The sequence below is a fragment of the Equus asinus genome, chromosome 3, assembly GCF_041296235.1.
Source record: "Equus asinus isolate D_3611 breed Donkey chromosome 3, EquAss-T2T_v2, whole genome shotgun sequence".
NCBI lineage: Eukaryota > Metazoa > Chordata > Mammalia > Perissodactyla > Equidae > Equus > Equus asinus.
In genome coordinates, this window is record NC_091792.1 from 75,691,756 (window position 1) to 75,713,804 (window position 22,049).

Sequence of the window (22,049 nt, forward strand, 5' to 3'; positions counted from 1 at the left end):
ACAAGATTTAGCCTCATTGACTGACAGAATTATAAAACTGGACAAACTGTATGAGACAATGGCTTTCAGACTTGGGCCATTGGATAGAATAGGATAACGATCCCTGACAGAGAGAAAACAAGTAAGGTGAATTCTATGACTGCTCCTAGCTTATTGCTTGGAGAGAGTATCCAAGCCACAGAACAGAGAGGGGAAATCCAGTTGGAGCCCACAGATTCCCTTTGTTGAGGAAAGAGCACTGGAAGGTCAGGAAGACTGCAGAGAACAGAGTATGCAGGGCAGAGTACCATGAAGGAGAGTGCTTCAAAGAGAGAGGGCTCCAGAGATCTACAGAAAGTTCTCAAATCTTCAGCTAAGTACTGATCAGCACATGCGTATGAAGTAATTACCCAAGGCTGGGAAAAGCAACACCCAAGATGAGAAGATTGAACAATTCCAGGAACTCAAACAGAAATGGGAAAATTTTGTGTTTCCACCAGTTAGAGTGGAAAACCTCTTAATTCAAAGGAACTGTAAGAATACAAGAAGGATATTGCCTTAGCAGGGGGCAAAATTAGCCACAGAGTGAAGGTGTATCTGGTCCTGTTTAACAAAGTTTAAAGCAAGCCTTAATAAGATCATACTATTTCCAAGCAACTAAAATCCCAGAAAAACCTTAGGAAAATTTATAGGAATACAAAAATGTCCAGACCAAAAAGATGAAATTCATAATGTATACAATCTAAAAAAAAATTTTCAGGAATGCAAAAAAGTAGAAAGTTACAACCCATAATGAAGAGAAAAATCAATTATTAGAAATAGACCAAGAAATGACACAAATGATAGAATTCGTAGACAAGGACATTAAAAGAGTTATCAGAACTATATTCCCTACGTCCAAAAAGATAGACGAAAGACTGAGGATGTTGAATAGAAACATGGAAGATATAAAGAAGAGTTAAAACAAACTTCTAGAGATAAAAAATATACTGAATAGATTTACATAGAGATTAGACACCAAAGAAGATACAACTAGAGAATCTGAAGAAAAAGCAATATAATCTATATAAAATGAAACAATGAGAGAAAAAAAGATGAAAATAAATAAACAGAGCATCAATAAACTGTGACACAACTTCAAATGGACTAACTTACATGTTATTAAGGTCCCCAAAGAAGAGAGGAGAGGAATAAAAAATATCCAAAAAATCAATGGCTGAATTTTCCACATTCGATAAAAACTAAGTTCACAGATCCAAGATGCTCAATGCAGCTCAAAAACAAGAAATAAAAAGAAAAGGAACATCCTAATCAATGGATAGAAATCTATGATAGAAAATCCACCATGGAGAATCTATGATAGAAAAATCTTAGAAACAGAGAAAAATTATGTATTAGATATATAGATATTAAGATAAGAATGACAGCAACTTCTAGTAGGAAACAATGCAAAAGATATCTTTCAAAAAGAAAAGAATAAAAACTTACAAATACACAGAAGCTGAAAGAATTAATTACTAGCAGCCCCACACTATAAGAAATGTTAACAAAAGTCTTTCAAACATAAGGAAAATATCACCACACGGAAATCTAGATCTACACAAAATAACAAAGACCACCAAAAATGATAAATTTGTGCTTAAGTATAAAAAACATATTTTCTTAATTTTTAACTCTCTTTAAAGAAAAAAGAACAATAATATATTATTGGATTTATAACATCTATATAAGTGAATGTATGAATACAACACCACAAAGGCCAGAGGGGAGAAACGGAAGCATACCATTACAGGGTTCTTACATAATACTTGAAGTAGTATAACATAACTAGAATATAGTCTGTGATAAATTAAAATATATACAATAAATTCTAAAGAAACCACTGAAAAACAAAACAGAGTTATAGATAACAAGCCAACAAAAGGATAAATTAAGTCATAAAAAAGACTAAAATCAAATAAAGGCAGAAAAGAGGGAAAGGGAACAAAGATTATATGGGAGAAATAAAAAATAAATAGCAAGAGAACAGACAAATCCAATCATATATCAATTGTTGCACTAAATGTAAACTATATTCACAACCATAATACAAGTCTCAATAAATTTGAAAGGATTCAAATCACACAAAGGATGTTCCCTGTCCACAATGGAATTAATTTAGAAAGATAACAGAAAAGTCTTGGGAATTTTAGGAACCAAATAACAAATTTCTAAATATCTCATGGAGTGAAGAAGAAATCAAAAGGAAAATTAGAAAGTTTTTTAACTGAATGAAAATAAAACAAAACATATCAAAATTTGTAGGATGCAGCAAAGCAGCAGTTATGGAAAATTTACAGCACTAAACACGTGCATTAGAAAAGAAAAATAGTCTCAAGTCAATGACCTCAGCTTTCACCTTAAGAAATCAGGAAAAAAGGAGTAAATTAAATCCAAAGTAAACAGACAAAAGGAAATAAAGATAAGAGCAGAATTCAATGAAATAAAAACAAAAGTAAGAAATACGTGAAACTGAAAGATGATTCTTTGAGAAAATAAATAAAATTGGCAAGTCTCTAATCAGAATAATCACTGGGAAAAAGGGAAGAAGAAACAACTTACCCATATTAGTAATGGGAGAAAAGACATCACTACAGAAGTTAAAGATTTCATACGCATAATAAGGAGATATTATGAATAACTTTAAGTCAATAAATTTTACAACATAGATAAAATGGATACATTTTTTGTATGACACAAACTACCAAAGCTCACTAAAAAAATAATAATCCAACTAGCCTTCTATCTAGTAAAAAGTGGAAATTATAGTAAAAAAAAAACCTTCCCACAAAAAGAACTTCGTACCAACTGACTTCACTGATGAACTCTACCAGACATTTAAGGAAGAAATGTACCAATCCTACACAAACTCTTTCAGAAAATTACACAGGAGGGAATACTTCTCAACTCATTCTATGACACCAACATTAGGCTGATATCAAAACCAGACTAAGATATTACAAGATATTACTAGAAAGTAATCTCCCTCATGAAGACTAATGTAAAAATCCCTAACAAAATTTTGGCAAATCAAATCCAATGAATGCATAACAAGGTTAGCACATTGTGACCAAGTAGGGTTTATCTCAGGAATACAAGGGTGGTTTAACATTCAAAATTAATCAATTGTGGGGCCAGACTTCTGGAATGAGAGACTGAGAAACCTGGCAAATCTTGTCCCCTAAAAGCAGTAACAGAACCAGATAACACTCACCAAAAAAATCATTTCAAATATGGGGAGTGACCAATGGCATCCAATAAACTGTGAAGCAGTACTTCAAGAAAAACTACTCAACCTTAGTAGAACCAGTGGGAGCCTGTGGAGTTTTAGCCTTAGGCTGCCACCATCCCTCCACCCCCAACTCCATGGCTGGTAGCCTACCAAGGCTGAGCTTGTCTGGAGAGGGTCGGGAAGGTGGGAGACTCATGCCCAGGGAATTTGTCAAAAATAATCATTGTCTTGGTGGCAAACTATCAAAGAAGCCCAAAATTGCAGCTGCCTGAGGCTGAGATATTTGGAGCAAGCAAAAACCATCCAGAAATTTCATAGAGAGATCCAGAAAACAAAAAGGTACAAGAGGCTTTGATAAACTCCCAGACCCTCCTGGTGGTCTGGAAGGTTGCATACATGTGTAAGGCTGAGTGCAGACTCAGGAGAGACCAGAAAGAGCTACAGGCATCTACTCATCCCTGGCTGAGTGTAAGGTCTTGTGCAAGGGGGGAAGCCTTGTTAGCTGAAGGTACTTAAACACAACCTCCAACTAATCATTGGTTGGCCTCTAAGCACTGCTTAGAGGGAAATTTATACCTTTTAATGCCTGTATTAGGAGAGAAGAAATATATCAAATCAGTAAGTTAAGCTTGCACTTTAAGAAACTAAAAAAAGACAGGCAAACTAAGCCAAAAGCAAGCAGAAAAAGGAAATCATAAACATTAGGGCAGAGATCAATGGAATGAAAAACAGAAAAATAGAGAAAACTGATAAAACCCTAAACTTAGTTCTTTAAAAAGACCAATAAAATTAGCAAATCTTCAGCTACACTGACCAAGAAAAAAAGGAGAAAAGACACAGACGTAGAACTCAAAAAGGGACATCAACACCAACCTGACAGAAACTGAAAGGATTTCAAGGGAATACTATAAATCACCTTATGCTAACAAATCATACAACTTAGATGAAGCGGATTAATTCCTAGAAAAACACATATTACTACAACTGATTCAAGAAGAAATTAGAAAATCTGAATAGATCTTTACACAAGTAAAAAAAATTAGTAAAAAGCCTTCCCACTAAGAATAGCCCTGATGCAAAAACATCTAAAGAATCCACAAATTCTTCTATTAAATAGAGCAAACACTTTACACTTTATTATATGAGGCCAGTATTATTCTGATATGAAAGCCAGACAAAAAACATAAGAAGAAAAGAAAAATTCAGACCAATTTTCCTAATGAATATGGATGCAAAAATCATAAACAAAATATTAGCAAACCAAATCCAGCATTACATGAAGAGGTTTATATATAATGACCAAGCAGCTTTTAACCCAGGAGTGCAAGGTAGTTTAATACTTCAAAATACGGTAATATATTACATGTTAATAGAATAAAGGAAAAAACTAGATGATAATCTCAAGGGACACAGAAAGAGCATTTGACAAAATCCATGGTAAAAACGTTCAATGAACTAGGAATAGAAGGGACTTTCCTCAACCTGATAAAGGGCACCTACAAAAAAACCTACAGCTAATATCATAGTTAATAGTGAAGGCTAAATGCTTTTTCCCTAAGAGTGGGAAAAATGCAAGCATGTCCACTCTTGTCACTGCTATTCAACACTGTACTAGAGGTTGTAGTCACTCAGGCAAGAAAAACAAGTAAAAGGCAACCAGATTGAAAAAGGAGAGATAAAAACACCTTTATTTATAGACAACATAATCCAGTATGGTGAAACTCCTAAAGAATCCACAAAAATACTACTAGAACTAATAATGATCTCAGCAAAGTTGAAGGATACAAGATCAATATACAAAAATTAATTGTATTTCTATACACTAGCAATGAACAATCCAAAAATGAAATTAAGAAAATAATTCAATTCACAACAGCATAAAAAGAATAAGATACTTAGAAATAAATTTAACAAAAGCAGCACACTGCTTATATATTGAAAACTACAATACATTACTGAGGGGCCAGCCCAGTGGCCAAGTGGTTAAGTTCACACGCTCCACTTCAGCGGCCCAAGGTTTTGCTGGTTCGGATCCTGGACGCGGACATGGCACCACTCATCAGGCCACAGTGAGGCAGTATCCCACATGCTACAAGTAGAAGGACCCACAACTAGAATATATAGCTGTGTACTGGGGGGATTTGCGGAGAAAAAGTAGGACAAAAAAAAAAGGATTGGCAACAGTTGTTAGCTCAGGTACCAATCTTTAAAAAAAAAAATACATTACTCAGAGAAATTAAAGAAGATCAAACACAATGTAATATGGTTCAGCCATAAAAAAGGAAATCTTGCCATTTGTGACAACATAGATGAAGAGGGAGAACATTATGCTAAGTGAAATAAGTCAGACACAGAAAGACAAATACTATATGATTTCACCCATACATGGAATCTAAAACGTCACACTCGAAGCAGAGAATAGAATGGTGGCTGCCAGATGCTGGGGAGTAGGGGAAATGAGATATTAGTCAAAGGGTACAAACTTCCAGTTATAAGATGAGTAAGTTATGGGGATCTAATGTACAAGATGATGACTATAGTTAATAATACTATATTGTATACTTGTAAATTGCATATTTGTTAATAGAACAGATCTTAAGTGGTCTGATCACATACCCAAAAATGGTAACTATTTGAGGTGATGAATGCGTTAATTAGCTTGACTGTGGTAATCATTTCACAATGTATATGTATAGCAAATCATCATCTTGAACATCTTAAATATATACAATTTTTATTTGTCAATTATATCTCAATACATCTGGAAAAATAAAACTCTTCAAACACACTGGAAGGTTCTCTCATGCCCCTCCAAGTCCACACCTCCCAACAGTAACCACCATTCTGAGTGCTATCACCATTCATTAATTCAGCCAGGTTCTGAACTCCACATAAATGGAATTACACAATGGTCCTCTTTTTGTGTTGAGATTCTTCCATGGAGATGCTTGTTACTGCATGTATCAGCAGTTTATTTTTTTTCATTTCTGTGTATTATTTCACTGCATGAATATTATATAATATTCTATTCTTTTGTGTGTGTGTGAGGGAGACTGGCCCTGAGCTAACATCTGTTGCCTATCTTCCTCTTTTTGCTTGAGGAAGATTGTCACTGAGCTAACCTCTATGTCAATCTTCCTCTATTTTATGTGGGATGCCACCACAGTGCGGCTTGACAAGTGGTGCTAGGTCTGCACCTGGGATCCAAACTTGCAAACCCTAGGCCACCGAAGTGGAGCATGCAAACTTAACCACTATGCCACCAGGCCAGCCCCATAATATTCTATTCTTAATGGACATCTAGGTTAGTTCAAATTTGGGACTACTATGAATATAGCTGTTACGACATTCAAAAAAAAAATGAATAGGAGAAACATTTCATGTTCATGGATTGGAAAAATCCTATTGTTAAGATGGCAATTTTCCCCAAATTGATCTACAGATTCAATACAATCCCTATCAAAATCCAAGTAGGCTTTTTTTATTTCCAGAAACTGACAGGTTGATGCTAAAATTTATATGGAAATGCAAAGGACTAAGAAAAGCCAAAACATTTTCAAAAAAGAACAACAAACTGGAAGACTAATACAGTTCTCAATTTCAAAACATACAGTAAAGCTATAGTAATCAGGACAGTGTGGCGCTGACATAAAGATAGACATAATTAACCGATGGAACAGAACTGAGATTCCTGGGGGAAAAGAAAAACAACTTACATTTTTGGTCAATCGATTTTCAACAAAGGTGCCAAAGTAATTCAGTGGGGAAAAGATATTCTTTCCTTTCCACAAATGCAAATGGTGAATTTAGACCCTTACCTCACACAATACATAAGAGTTAAAACAGATCATAGACCTAAATGTAAGATCTAAAACTACAAGACAGAAAAAAACATAGGAAAAAATCTTCATGGCCCTGACTTAGTCAAAGACTTGTTAGCTATGACAACACACAAACAATTTCTAAATGAAAAAATTAATAAACTGTATTTCATCAAAATTAAAACCTTTTTTACTTCAAAAAGACACCACTAAGGAAAGGAAAAAGGTAAGCATTTCACCAAAGATACACAAATGGCTGATAAGCACATGAAAAGATGCCAACATCATTAGTCATTAGGGAAATGCAAAATTAAAACCAAAGTAAGATACTATTACATATTGACTAGAATGGCATATATTTTAAAAGATTGACTTTACCAAGTGTTGTCAAAGGTATGCTGCAACTGGAACTCTCATACACTGCTGATGCGATGTAAAATGGTACAAATCACTTTAGAAAACAGTTTGTCAGTTTCTTAAAAATTTAATCATATACCTACCATAGGACCCAGCCATTCCACTCATAGATATTTCCCCAAGAGAAATGAAAGCATATGTCTAAACAAAGACTTCTATATGAACTTTCATAGCAGCTTTATTTGGAATAGCCAAAACTTGGAGAAAAAAGCCAAATGGTCATCAACAGATGAATAAACTGTGCTATGGCCATACAATGGAATACTACTCAGCAATAAAAAGGAATGAACCATTGATATACACAACCAACGACATAGATGAATCTCAAATTATGCTAGGTCAAAGAAGCTAGACCAAAACAAGGAAAACATACTGTATTAATGCAATTTATATAAAATTCTAGAAAATACAAACTAATCAACAGTGATAGAAAGCAGATCAGCAGTTGCCTTGGGATGGGAGTAAGGGATGTAAAGTAGCCAGAGGAAGGGATTACAAAGGTGCCCAAAGAAACTACTGGGGATGATGAATGGTCATTATTTTTGACATATGTCACAACTTACCAAAGTGCACATTTTAGATAAGTTCAGTTTATGGTATGTTGATTATACATTAATAAAGTGTGAAAAAAAATAGACCTAAGGACAAAGAGGAAACAAAAAGAACTGTTATATGGCTATTAGAATTCTAGGCAAGAGGCAGTGGTGGCTTAGACTGAAATGGAACCTGTAGAGATGTAGACATGAGTAGATAACTTTAAAGTTTATTAGAATACAGAATTGACAATACTTTGTGAAACAGATATTGGGAGCTGAAGGAAAGGAAGGAATCAGGTACAACTTTTTTTTAGCTTAAGCAACTGAGTGAATATTGGTGCCATTTACTAAAATGAGGAAGACTGAGACAGAATTACAGAGTCAAAGTTTCTCACTATGATTACCAAGAGTGATTCAAACTGGTTTTACAAGTTTAATGTCTTTTAAAACAACAAACCAGATTTTAAATACGGACACCTAGAAAATAAAAATGGGGCACTGATCAACTACCATAAATATGAAAAAAAAATTATTATGTTTATGATAAAGAAAAAGAAAGTAGTAATTCATAAAACAGGGATTATAAACCAGATGCAAAGCACCTTGGCCCAAAATATTTTTTAAAATAAATAAATGAAAGGTAGATATGTACATCAGAAAATCGTTACTTATAACTACTTTAATTAAATGCTACATTTTACTTACAGTGTTTTTTTTTCCTTACAAGTTTTACTTAGGTCTGTTTACGTTTCTAACTAAAAATACTTCTGTCCAGTAAAATCAAATTAATAACTCAAAGAAAGCATGCTACAGGTTCTTTATTTCCTTCAACATCTTTGCTTACCTGTTTAATCTTTCAAATAATGTTCCAAATTGTGCTGTTTTATATGATGGACTGAAAGCATCTAGATTTTTGTTTAATTTGGAAATCACGGAATTAGAATAATTAACATTACTGAGCTGAAAAAAAAAAGGAAGAACCTGCCAAAAGGGTAAAGGTACATATATACAATTTAAATAATTTACCGTAAAACCTCATTTAAGTAGAAATCTATAGTTTAAAAATGTATTTTTTAGTCTAAAAGAAAGAGTGTCCTTATTGAAAACAAAATAAATACTGTTCTAATAATGAAAGCAGTGTCAGTATTTGAATGACTGCTAAAATAACAGGGTTGATCTATGGTGAGCTAACCATTTTCTCAGAGGTAAAAAAAGATTAAAAAAAAAAAAGACCCGGAACACCAAGATCTTGAGTAAATAAAAGTTAAATATCGCTGACAGAAAATAATGATTTCTCCCAAGGAAACAACTGTACTTATCTCAGTTCCTCCATTTACTAAGTAATTTTAGACTGCTACTTTAATCTTTTTTTTAAAAAAAGATTTTATCTTTCTTCTTTCTCCCCAAAACCTCCCGGTACATAGTTGTGTATTTTTAGTTGTGGGTCCTTCTAGTTGTGGCATGTGGGACACCGACTTAGCATGGCCTGACGAGCTGTGCCATGTCCACGTCCAGGATTCGAACCGGCAAAACCCTGGGCCGCCGTAGTGGAGCACGTGAACTTAACCGCTCGGCCACAGGGCCAGCCTCTGCTACTTTAATCTTTCTGAATATCGCTACCACTGAGTGCAAAACGGGGAAAGTAGGGAAAGACTCTTGTGAAAAGCAGATGTGATAACCCATTTGTTAATGAGGAAGGTACCATATAAAGATATTATAATGGCCCAACACTAATCTATCCAGCAATAATAATTCATATCTGTAGTATATTTTATGTATAAGCCATGAAACACAGAAACGAGACGTCCAAAGACAAGCAATGACAGAAAGAGTCAGAAAAAAAAAGACGTGCAGGCAAAAAGAGATACTAAAAGTCTTTTTATTAAAAAAGGTCTAAAATCAAGAAAAGCTGAAAATAAAGTCTGATAACACATCTCATCTCAGCCTCAGAGAGACAGTGTCAATGGTGCAGGGACAATGTCATCCCTTGAAGCGAGAAACACACAAACAAATCAAAACAGAAGAGAATATTATATATTGGCTCAATACTACTTCTCCAGGGACTAGTAAGCCCCAGACCACTTTTTATTATAACCTGTTTTTCAACTCATTTTCTTATGTAATTTATAGTCTCATTTTAATTTTCCTGAAATCTCTCCAAATATATATATCCAAATAAATAAATTCCCTAATACTTCACAATGTGACACCACACCTTACCAGGGACGTTAGCTTCTCTTTTCTCTCTTCTGCCATATGAAGTACAACATTATTTACCCCTTTGGAGATAATCACTAACCTGCAGTCTCTAAGTAGAAGATTATTCAAGTATAGATTACACAGGGTCTCATTCTCTATCCTATAAACTACTTAACAAAGCAAGGATGAGTTAAAGCTGATGTAGGATGCAAGCTTTAGTCTTATAAAATACAAATGGAACGGGTAACTGAATGTTTTTCATTGCATCACTCGAAAATTATTGGGGGGCCAGCCCAGTGGCATAGTGGTTAAGTTCCCACACTATGCTTCGGCGGCCCAGGGTTCACTGGTTCAGATCCTGGGCACAGACCTACATACCACTCAACAAACCATGCTGTGGCAGCAACCCATATACAAAATGGAGGAAGAGGGCCACAGGTGTTGGCTCAGCAACAATATTCCTCAAACAAAATGAGGAAGACTGGCAACAGATGTTGGCTCAGGGCCAATCTTCCTCACCAAAGCAACAACAAAAAATTATTGGGTCCTTAAATTAATAAGCCTAGCACAATACTTCATTTTCCCTTCTCTGAAAAGCAGAAAACATACTTCAATAAAATTGAATATCATTACATATTGTATATAACTATAATACTGTAATATATAACTATAATTTATAAATTATTATAAATTTGCTAATTATAAATTAATTTAGAAATAATACACAAATATGACATAAAACCACCTCATGCTAAAAATGGCAGAGATTCAAAACTAAATATTCTTGTTAACCTTGTTAACAAGATAGAGTGTTTACATAACCATTTTACTCACTACCATTATATATTGGTATAGTAACCTTTAATAATTTTATATTTTTTAACTCTATGTAAACTTAGTAAAAGATCATTTCTTGGTATGTTCTATGGCATATATATTTCAAACTTCAAAAATTTGGATGTTTTTATAATTTTAACTATAGAGACTACAACGATTGAACATTTTGGCACTAAATATCTCTATCTATATACACATATGTGCATAGTCTTGGATGGAAGTGCATATAACCAGCTATCTTTCAAGTCATAGAAAGAATCAAGCCATCACAACTTATACTTTAACAGATTACTATGGCATCACTGAGATTATGCACTGCTATTCACAGGATCCTTTCCATATCATGTATACTGGGCCATCATGACATCACCAACTACTCCTTTACTGTGATTACAATCAAGTATTACATAACACATTGAACTATGGTCAATTTTACTATCAATAATTTTATAAAAAGATGATGATTTCAAAGACTTTTAAAGAACATTCCAGTTTTGGGATTCATAATCTTCTACAGCCCAGAGAATTAAGTTTTTGACCTAAGAAGAATTATTATACTTAATTTCTCTCCTAATTTGGCTATATCTATAGCAACCCACAACTAATATTTTTTCAATCCATAAAAAGAAAAAAAGAGCATATCACAAAAATATAAAATGCTAAGAACTAGTGATTGAAAGGGACCTGTTCACAAACAACCAACCCACTAAGTAGGAAAAAATATTTGCAAGTCATATATCTGACAAAGGCTTAATATCCATAATATATAAAGAACTCACACAACTCAACAACAAAAAAAATCAAACAACCCAATCAAAAAATGGGCAGGAGACATGAACAGACATTTCTCCAAAGAAGATATACGGATGGCCAAATAGACACATGAAAAGAAGTTCATCATCGCTGATCATCAGGGAAATGCAAATCAAAACTACACTAAGATATCACCTTACACCCATTAGAATGACACAAATAACTAAAACAAATAGTAACAAATGTTGGAGAGGTTGTGGAGAAAAAGGAACCCTCATACACTGCTGGTGGGAATGCAAACTGGTGCAGCCACTATGGAAAACAGTACGGATATTCCTCAAAAAATTAAAAATAGAAACACCTTGTGACTCAGCCATCCACTACTGGGTATCTATCCAAAGAGCTTGAAGTCAGCAATTCCAAAAGTCCCATGCACCCCAATGTCCACTGCAGCATTATTTACAATAGCCAAGACATGGAAGCAACCTAAGTGCCCATCAACAGATGACTGGATAAAGAAGATGTGGTATATATATACAATGGAATACTACTCAGCCATAGAAAAGAACAAAATCATCCCATTTGCAACAACATGGATGGACCTTGAGGGAATTATGTTAACTGAAATAAGCCAGATAGAGGAGGACAATTTCTGTATGACTCCACTCATATGAGGAATTTAAAAATGTAGACAAAGAGAACAGATTAGTGGCTACCAGGGGAAAGATGGGGTGGGGGTTGGGCACAAGGGTGAAGGGGTGCACCTACAACACAACTGACAAACAATAATGTACAAATGAAATTTCACAAGATTGTAACCTATCTAACTCAATAAAGACTTTTATTTAAAAAAAGAAAGGTACCTGTTCATTCTGCTTTTTTTCATATGCAACTTTCTGAGAACTAGGCACTATTCTGGGAATAAAATTTTGTCTTGTAATATCTCTGTCAGAAGCTAATTCTGCTGACAAAGATGGTGGTGTGAAGCTGCAGTTTTCTATTCTGCTCAATTGAGGTTCGAACATTGTATATGAGTCCATGACTTGTGAGGACTATAGGAAAGAAGATACAATCATTTGATTTGCCAAAATATATAAACTAGAGATGAGGAAAGTTAAAATAAAAGTGAAAAAGGTCACGAGTTAGAGAAAAAGTCCCAAGTAAAGGCAAGTCATCAGTAACTGACAGTCCTTACTAAGACAAGAGAGGTTATCAACTAAGATTATACTTGAGCTCCTTTCCATCTGCCTTTCTCACCGATGGTCCTCTCTACCCTCAAGCTCCATTCCTGCAGGTCATTTCCTAATGACAGGAAATCTAAGTTTCATTTATCTACAATTCAGGTGAAAGATTTCCAAGAGATTTTAGTATCACTGCCATTATCTTTCTGACGTAGCTTAACTTTGGCTATTCAAAGGAAAGAATAATTAATAATATGGCATTGGACTTTCACATTTCAAGCTTTAATCACAATCTATGTGTTTTCTAATTGATTAAAGTCTTATTTGCTAAAAAATAATTATTTGAAATATACTTTGAAAGAAAAATAATCTTGGGATCAACATGAATATTGAAAATCACAATTTGATATAAAATAAAATAGTCAGGTCACCACGTTTGAAAACATGAATCGCTCAATGATCACATGAACCCAAAGTAGAACTCCCCAAATGAATTATCCTTTGCAGCTCTTCAGTGACAGGCAGAATCAAATGCTTTGCACACAAAGGCCTAGTCTACATTACCAGAACTCCAAAGGGTTTCTCATAAGCAATCGTTAAAATATTCTTAAGGTATAGGTTTCTTACATTAAAAACTTCTAAGAGAACAATTTTAAAGACTAAAAATTTTTTTAAAGGATAACTAATTTTCTCTGATTCTCAAAAAATTTATATCACTTGATGGTGAAACTGGCAGAAAGTGAGCCGCTGATGATTAAGTAGCTAGGAACTAAAGTTTTTTTCCCTTTTGCAATTACTGATTATAGCTTTTAGCTGTTTAACCCACTCATTGTTAATTGTGCTGTTTAGGCAATATGCGGACTCCCGCTAGGCTCCTATAGGTAACATCTTCCTGGTGCCTGCATCACCATGGTAATGCGTGTGTGAGCTGTTTTTCAGGAGTTGGAACTCCTTGTCCACTTCAGGCCAGTTGAGACCACCAACTCATCAACTGGGCCCACAGAGATGTCCGACAGGTGACCTTTTAACTTGAAGAGGCTAAAAACTCTACCCTCAGATCATGCTGATGTCGCCATTTTGTGAACATGGGTCCTATGAAGAGGCATGAAGTCTGACTATGCTTGTGCAGATCATCATTACCTCACCTCTCCTCACCTCCAATCACCTCTCTCCACATTTCAGACCACGTTGACCCCGTCCCATATATATCCCTGAGTCTCTGTTTTTGGGGAAGCAAATTTCAGGCTCATGAGCTCGCTTCCTCACATGGCTACCTTGTGAGTAAACCCTCTCTCTGCTGCTATCTCGTCATCTCAGTGTTTGGCTTTCTGGGCGGCGGGCAAAAATGAACCTGGTTGGGTAACAGTGGCATGTCACAATTGTTAAAATAACTTAAAAAAATTTTTGTTTAACTCTCACCTTAACTGGGCCAAGTTCTTCCTTGCTGCCTTGTCTTTGATAGTGTAAACTAATGAAAAGAAAATGTAACAGTTAAACACATAGGTGGCAATAAAATTGATGATCTTTTATAAATATTTAAAATTCATACTGTTCTATACAAATATGAAAACATATGGAACTCTTAAGTAAATCATTCCAGGGTTATAATATTACCGTGTTTTATAAAAATTATATTATTACTAGAGAGAGATTTTTATGATAAGGAAAGTCAAACTATGCATCCAAAAAACACTTAGCATGGATATTAGTTCATTGACAAAGGTCTTAATAGTTTAATAATACTGCTAACAGTCAAACAAACAAAAACTGGAGCTAGGATAATCCCTTTATACATTTTCCAATGAATAAAACAGAGTTGATAATGACTCTTTCAAATACCTAATAATATACAACCTAGCTAAAACCTACTTGTTTTCCATATCATCAATGCAGAGGTTAGACGGGACAAGATGAGGCGACATTGGAAGTTCTAAATCATGTTTTCTCAGGGGCATTTTTATGTCTCTATTCATATTCACATGGATCGGTTTTCTCACAGTTTCTATAATGAAAAAGTTGCAATTAAAAATTAAGAATGAATAATAAAATCTTTTAAAAGCATTGGTTGATATACCATGGTCATTAAGTAAATGTACATCTTAGATATTTACTAAAACCACCTATATTCTATACATGATAGAAGACATTACACTACTAGCAACTATCACAGATAATTCAAATCATCTTTTTCTTCATCATCTTACATTCTCCTCATGAAAGGGGCCCTACAAATTTTGCTTTATTTTTTGATTCCTTCAAAACTTCCCTAACCCCTAGACTGTATCAGTTGCTATATTACACTTTCCCATAGCACTACATATGTTCTCTATTATAGCACTTACCATAGTTTACTGTACTTGATTAACTCTATCTCCCTCACTAGATTTTTAAACTTTAGATGCAGCAGCCTTGTCTCTCCTTATAGACGATATAACTATTTTGACCGCTTAGTACTTTTAATTATGCTGCTTTTCCAGGAAATGCTTTTTACACATGCACAAACTACAGAGTTGTAGTGGAGAGCTTCTATCTTCTTATATAACCCTGCTTCCCTGGAAAAAATAATTGGTTTAGTGGCAACCACCTGACACTCAATAATGGTATTACACCCCTCTGGTTATAAGTAATTGTTCCAGTGCTGAGACCTGACACCAGCAGAGCAAGGCAACATCCTTCCAGCGGAATTAAAAAATTCAGAATCAGAGAAGCAGCTCTCAGTATTTCCCTGGTGGTGAAATTGGAGAGATGGGCAATGTTAGTTCATAGTGGGGTTTTTTTGGATTTTATTTTTCCTTTTTCTCCCCAAAGCCCCCTGGTACATAGCTTCTAGTTATCAATGTTAGTTTTTTAATGTCACATTTTAAGCTTCATTGATGAAGACAGTCTGAGAGAATAAAACTAGTATCTGAAGTGAAAAAGAATCTTGGTAGTATTCAATTTCCTCACTCAAGCAGTCTCTGAGGCCCAGATGCACCACTACCCTTCCTTTTAGTTAAGTGTCTTAGTCCGTTCAGGCTGCTATAACGGACTACCATAGACTGGGTGAACTATACAAAATAGAAATTTATTTCTCAGTTTGGAGGCTGGGCAGTCCAAGATCAAAGTGCTGGCAGATTCGCTGTCTGGTGAGGGCTCGCTTCCTGGTTCACAGACAGCTGTCTTCTCCCTGTGTCCTCACACAGTGGTAGAGGTGAGATAACTCTCTGGGGTCTCTTTTACAAGGACACTAATTCCATTCATCAGGGTCCACTCTCCTGACCCAATCACCTCCTAAAGGCCCAACCTCCTAATATCACATCAACATATGAATTTTGGGGGCACACAAACATTCAGTCCACAACATTAATTAAGTAAATATATATTTTTTAAGTTTCTGTAATTTGCAGTCATGAGTCCTAATAAAATCTTGCTTTGGTAGAGGAGGAAAAATCTTTTCTCTCTACCCTTCTAAATTATCAGCTGGGGGCCTGTAAAAAAAGACAGATTAACAAGAGAAAAAGCATACAAATTTATTTAATATAAGTTTTATGTGGAAAACTTTGTAAGGAAATGAAGACCCAAAGTGGTTAAACCTGAGCATTTTTAAGCTAGGTTTGATGAAGAGCGGAAAGTCCTGGGGAAATGTGACAGGACAAAAAGAGGTATCAGCTAAGTGTAGTAAACTGAGGGAAACAGCAAGGTCTGTTCATTAGATTCCTCACGGTGTTCCCTCTGCGTTGGAGATAACAACGTTCCTTTTCTCGGGGTATAGCGAGGGCACCTCTCACATGAAAATCCTTCCTGCACATGCTGCTTCCTCAAATTCCTCAGCTCAAAATATTCAATATGCCAAGGTGCCTTATTTTTTGGTAGTGTGGGGGATCAGAATTGGCCACCCCAAAATGTGTCTCTTTGGCATGAGGATTATTTGGGGCTGATTACTTTTAAGAAACTGCAGACAGGCGAGAAGCTCTGAAAAGTAGAAGCTACCCTCTGTAAAACACATTTACATTTGTAAGGGAAATCTCCATTTGTAAAGGTAACTCCCTCTCTGTACCAGGAAGAGGGGGGATGTCCTTATGTCCAGAAACTCCTATCAAGGCAGAAGGCAAGGACTTAAATCCGCATAATAACCTTTCTCTTGTTTACTGTCCTTTTCTGGTAATCTCCCATAACTGACTCCCTCCCACCCCCAACATGCTCCTTTGTCTTTAGCCAAAGACGGTATTTAAGATGACAACCTTAGCCAGTCTGGGAGTTAACCAGTTTTCCTGGATTTTTCCCATGTATACATGTTACAAAGCTTTGTTTGATTTTCTCCTTTTATTCTGTCTCATGTCAATTTAATTCATAGCCCAGCCAGAAGAACCTACAAGAGATAGAGGAATTCTCTTCCTCCCCTACAGCAGCATGTCCTGCCCCTGTTATTTTCTGTTCTACTTCCAGAATCCAATACAATACTTAGGGTAAGTACTCAAAAAACATATGCTCAATGTATGAATGAAAACAGAGTGAGGGAGAAAGGAAATATATAAAGTTAAATACATCACTGGACAGCCACATGTAAAAGAATTAAACTGGAACCCTATCTTACACCATACACAAAAGTCAACTCAAAATGGATTAAAGACTTAAATACAAGACCTGAAACCATAAAACTCCTAGAAGAAAACATAAGGAATAAGCTCCGTGACATCAGTCTTCATGATGATTTTCTGGATTTGACACCAAAAGTAAAAGGAATAAAAGCAAAAATAAACAACTGGTCCTACATCAAACCCAAAAGCTTCTGTATAGCAAAGGAAACCACTAACAAAATGAAAATGCAATCTAAAGAATGGGAGAAAATACTTGCAAATCATATTGTCTGATAAGGGATTAATATTCAAAATACATAAAGAGCTCATACAACTCAATATCAAAAAACAACAATCGATTAAAAAATGAGCAGAGGACCCTCTGAACAGACATTTTTCCAAAGACGACATACAACTGAGCAACAGGTACATGAAAAGGTGTTCAACATCACTAATCCTCAGGGGAATGCATTCAAAACCACAATGAGATATCACCTCACACCTGTTAGAATGACTATCATCGAAAAGACAAGAGAGGGGGCTGACCACGTGGTCAAATAGTTGTTTGTGTGCTCCAGTTCAGTGGCCCAGGGTCCGCCAGTCCAGACCCTGTGCACAGAGCTATATACTGCTCATCTAGCCATGCTGTGGAAGCATCCAACATAGAAAAACTAGAATGACATGCAACTAGGATATACAACTATGTACTGGGGCTTTGGGGAGAGAAAGAAAGAAAAAGAAGAAGATTGGCAACAGATATTAGCTGAGGGCCAATCTTCCTCACAAAAAGTGAAAAAAAAAAGACAAGAGGTAAGAAGTGTTTGCAAGGATGTGGACAAAAGGGAACCCTTGTGCATGGTTGGTGGGAATGTAAATTGGGGCAAGCTCTATGGAGAACAATATAGAAATTCCTCAAAAAATTAAAAATAGAACTATCATATGATTCAGCAATCCCACTTCTGGGTATATATCCAAATAAAATGAAAACAAGATCTCAAAGAGATATCTGCACTCCCAAGTTCACAGCAGCATAATTCACAGAGCCAAAATATGGAAACAACCTCAGCGTCCATCAATGGATGAATGGATAAAGATGGTGTGGTGTGTATATGTGTGTGTTTGTATATATACAATGGAATATTCCTGAGCCATGAGAAAGAATGAAATCCTGCCATGTGTGACAACATGGACGGAGCTAGAAGGCATTATGCTAAGTGAAATAAGCCAGACTGAGAAAGACAAATACTGCATGGTATCACTTACATGTGGAATCTAAAAAAAAAAAAAAGTCAAACTCATAGAAACAGAGAATAGAAAAGTGGTTGCCAGGATCTGGCGACTGGGGGATAGGGAAAGGTTGGGAAAAGGGCACTAACTTTCAGCAAAATGATGAATAAGATCCGAGGATCTAATGTAAGACATGGTGACAATAGCTGATAACACTATTACATAAATGAAGAAAAAGAACTAAATATAGCAAATATATTTACAACAGAAACTTTTATTCCTAAAGTTTATTAATAATGTATTTACTTCTACTAAAGTGTGACTACATTTACTTGTGACAACTGTCATCTGTGGAGAAACAAAAATAGCGCAGAAAGGAAAAGAGGAGACACTAACAATACTGTGATCAATTTCAATCCCTTTTTTATGAACTCAGTTCTTAAGCTCTCATTTTAGCACTTGTTTTAAAAATTACATATCAGACACAAGTTTCCTTGAGAGAGAAAAAAATACTCTGATTAAACTTTTTATTTACTTGAAGAATCAAAGTGCAGGACAAAATGAACTTTATTTTGAAGTATTAGACTACTATAGTTAACATCCCAAGAATGTCTAAGAAATTCAAGTTATGAGATAGGAAACTAATCATTGAGGCAAAAACTTGTTCAGCTCTTCCTTTCAAACAAATTCTCCAAATAGGATAAGACAGTAAAGATATTTATTCCCTGCTCTTTAGCCAAACTTTGGTAACTATCTGCCTAGACAAAATAACATAATAATTGAAACAACAGCGCTATAAGTTTAACCATACCTTATAAAATTAATTTTATATAACACACCACCTAAAAAAAAATAAATGGATTAAACAATAAAACATTTTAAGCAGAGACTAACAAAGCTTCTAATTTAAGAGGGCAATCAAGTTTTAAAATTACTTTCCACATCCTTTGAGTTCTAAAATTACAAAATTATTGGAAAACTAAACATTATGATCACATCAGACTCAAAACAAAATGTTACTGGAGAGGCTTACTTACCAGGTCTTTTCTTCTGGCAAGATATCTGATTCACCATATACAGGTTAAGGAGGTCTAAACTGACAGCAGAATTCTTGACAGGGGATAAAACTTCCCGGAATTTCATTTTTGATTTTAACCTTTTCTTTTCAAAATATTCCTAAAAAAATTAAAAATAAAAAGTTATTCTAGCAACCATATAGTTTCAGGCAGAATCATCAATAATAAAAAGCAATAATGCTATTAAATAATTGACTTGATATTTTTTATATTTCTGTGACACCTCTTTTACATGTTTACATATAAATTAAAATGAATCATGACAACTTGTAGTTTGCCCAAAGACTCTAAATTATAGCTTCTTATAATCTTTCTTTTGTTAAGCGTAATGCCTTTAAAACAGAACTGTATAAAGCCATTCCCAGGTATCAAAAGATTAAAAAAAATTATCTGAATGTGGAACGTTTTTAAAAACCTGATAAAACAAATCTGATAGGCTAAAAACTTGTTTTTCTGCAAAGTATGCTATACCACAGATATAAAAAGCCTAAAGATACGCATAGCTGTGTGCCAATAAAAGTCAACTGAAATGAGAAGAGAAAAACAAAAAGAAGCTATGTGAGAACTTATCTGCAGCCAGAGCTAACTTAATTCTGTTATCTCCCCATGACTCCTAGATTTTCTTTTAAACCAGACTTGTAAATAATTATCATTTTTCATTCAGTATTTATTTCTGATTGAGCAGAATTATTCTTCTTTTCATTCTTTTTCTCTCAGATTACATCCTTAATTTAAGAAGTTCAAAGGCATTTGTTCAAAATTTGTTTATTGAGCAACTATTATGTATTAGACACTATAACAAATTGTGAAAACATCTTCTTCACTATATAACTCATAACACAATGGCATAAACGTGATTATAAATGTGAGATATAAAAAGTGAAAAAAGTCCAAGATGGTAAAAAATTTAATGCAAGAGGAAGTATCATTTTTCCAAGAAGTTAAGGTTTTATCACATTAATATTTCAGAATATTAACTATAATAGACTTTTAAGATTCTAAAAAACATAAGAACTGTAAGAGACTTGCCAGCTATCAAGCAAAAAAGTAAATGCTGCATTTTTATGCAAACTTAACCACAGATAAAAAAGTGTTCCGTTTGAGTGATGTGCAACTCCACATTGGGGCTTCTTTAAAAAGATCACACTATGGTCAGCAATGAAATGACAGAACCTTCAGGATGTAAATATTTTTCCCCTTTGAAAAACATGACTCTGGATCTTATAATTGACAGTGTCTTGGAATTAAGATATTATTTCCTAAGGCACTGTACTCTGTGAAGGATAAGACCATAATGAGAAAGAGAATGACACAAACAATTACAACTGAGCATCAGGAGTATGTAAACTACTGGTAGATGTGGGGAGAGTTGGCAGAGGGAGGGCAGGAGGAGAGGGAAGCTTTCTTAGAAAATGACTTCTAAGATAGATGGATGAGTCAGAGTTAGCCAGAGTGTGGGAAGATAATGTTCCAGGAATGAAGGAGAACAGTACAAACACTGTGTATGAAGGGAGCAAGCCTTTACTCCAGGGGACACAGCTGAAGAGATTGAACCCTCATAATCTATCCATCATGATAACCTCTAATCTTTCTTTTCCTAGAGAGAACAAAGGTATGTAATTAATTTACCTGACAAGGTTAGGCTCAACTTTTTTTGGGGGGGGTAACTTTTGCAGACAATTTCACTATTTTATTATTTAATATCAAATAAACAATAAATTCAAAACACATTTCCAATCTTTTTAGCACATTAACAAAGTTGTTAGGACAGTTAGACCTCCACATACAATTCCTAAGGGGATATCTAAGACAAGCAAATCTTTATTTAGTAAAAAAATGTACTAAAGCATGAGTATAAAAGACAGATTGTTAAAATATGTTATATGTATAGTTATGACTTCCAATGGCTTTTGGTGACATATTTCATATTATAGGATATCAAGTTTATTTCTAAATATTTCTTGTGTGGTATTTTAACTTTTTATTAAGATTATGATAGTTTACAACCTTGTGAAATTTCAGTTGCACATTATTGTTAGTCATGTTGTAGGTGCACCACTTCACCCTTTGTGCACTCCCTTCACCCCCCCTTTCCCCTGGTAACCAACAATCAGTTCTCTTTGTCTATATGTTTAACTTCCACCTATCAGTGGAGTCATACAGAGTTCGTCTTTCTCTATCTGGCTTATTTCACTT

General features: G+C 34.8%; 1 protein-coding gene across 1 annotated transcript in view; it reads right to left on the reverse strand.

The window, feature by feature from the left end:
* The window catches only part of LOC123276113 (uncharacterized), a 153,296-nt gene that overhangs the window by 26,046 nt on the left and 105,201 nt on the right, over window positions 1–22,049 (reverse strand). The window contains exons 5-8 of the mRNA XM_070506539.1: window positions 19,815–19,953; window positions 14,864–14,996; window positions 14,414–14,462; window positions 8,869–8,984 (exon numbers count right to left, since the gene is read on the reverse strand). Of these exons, the coding sequence (XP_070362640.1) occupies window positions 8,869–8,984; window positions 14,414–14,462; window positions 14,864–14,996; window positions 19,815–19,953 (437 nt within the window). The remainder of the gene's footprint in view (window positions 1–8,868; window positions 8,985–14,413; window positions 14,463–14,863; window positions 14,997–19,814; window positions 19,954–22,049) is intronic.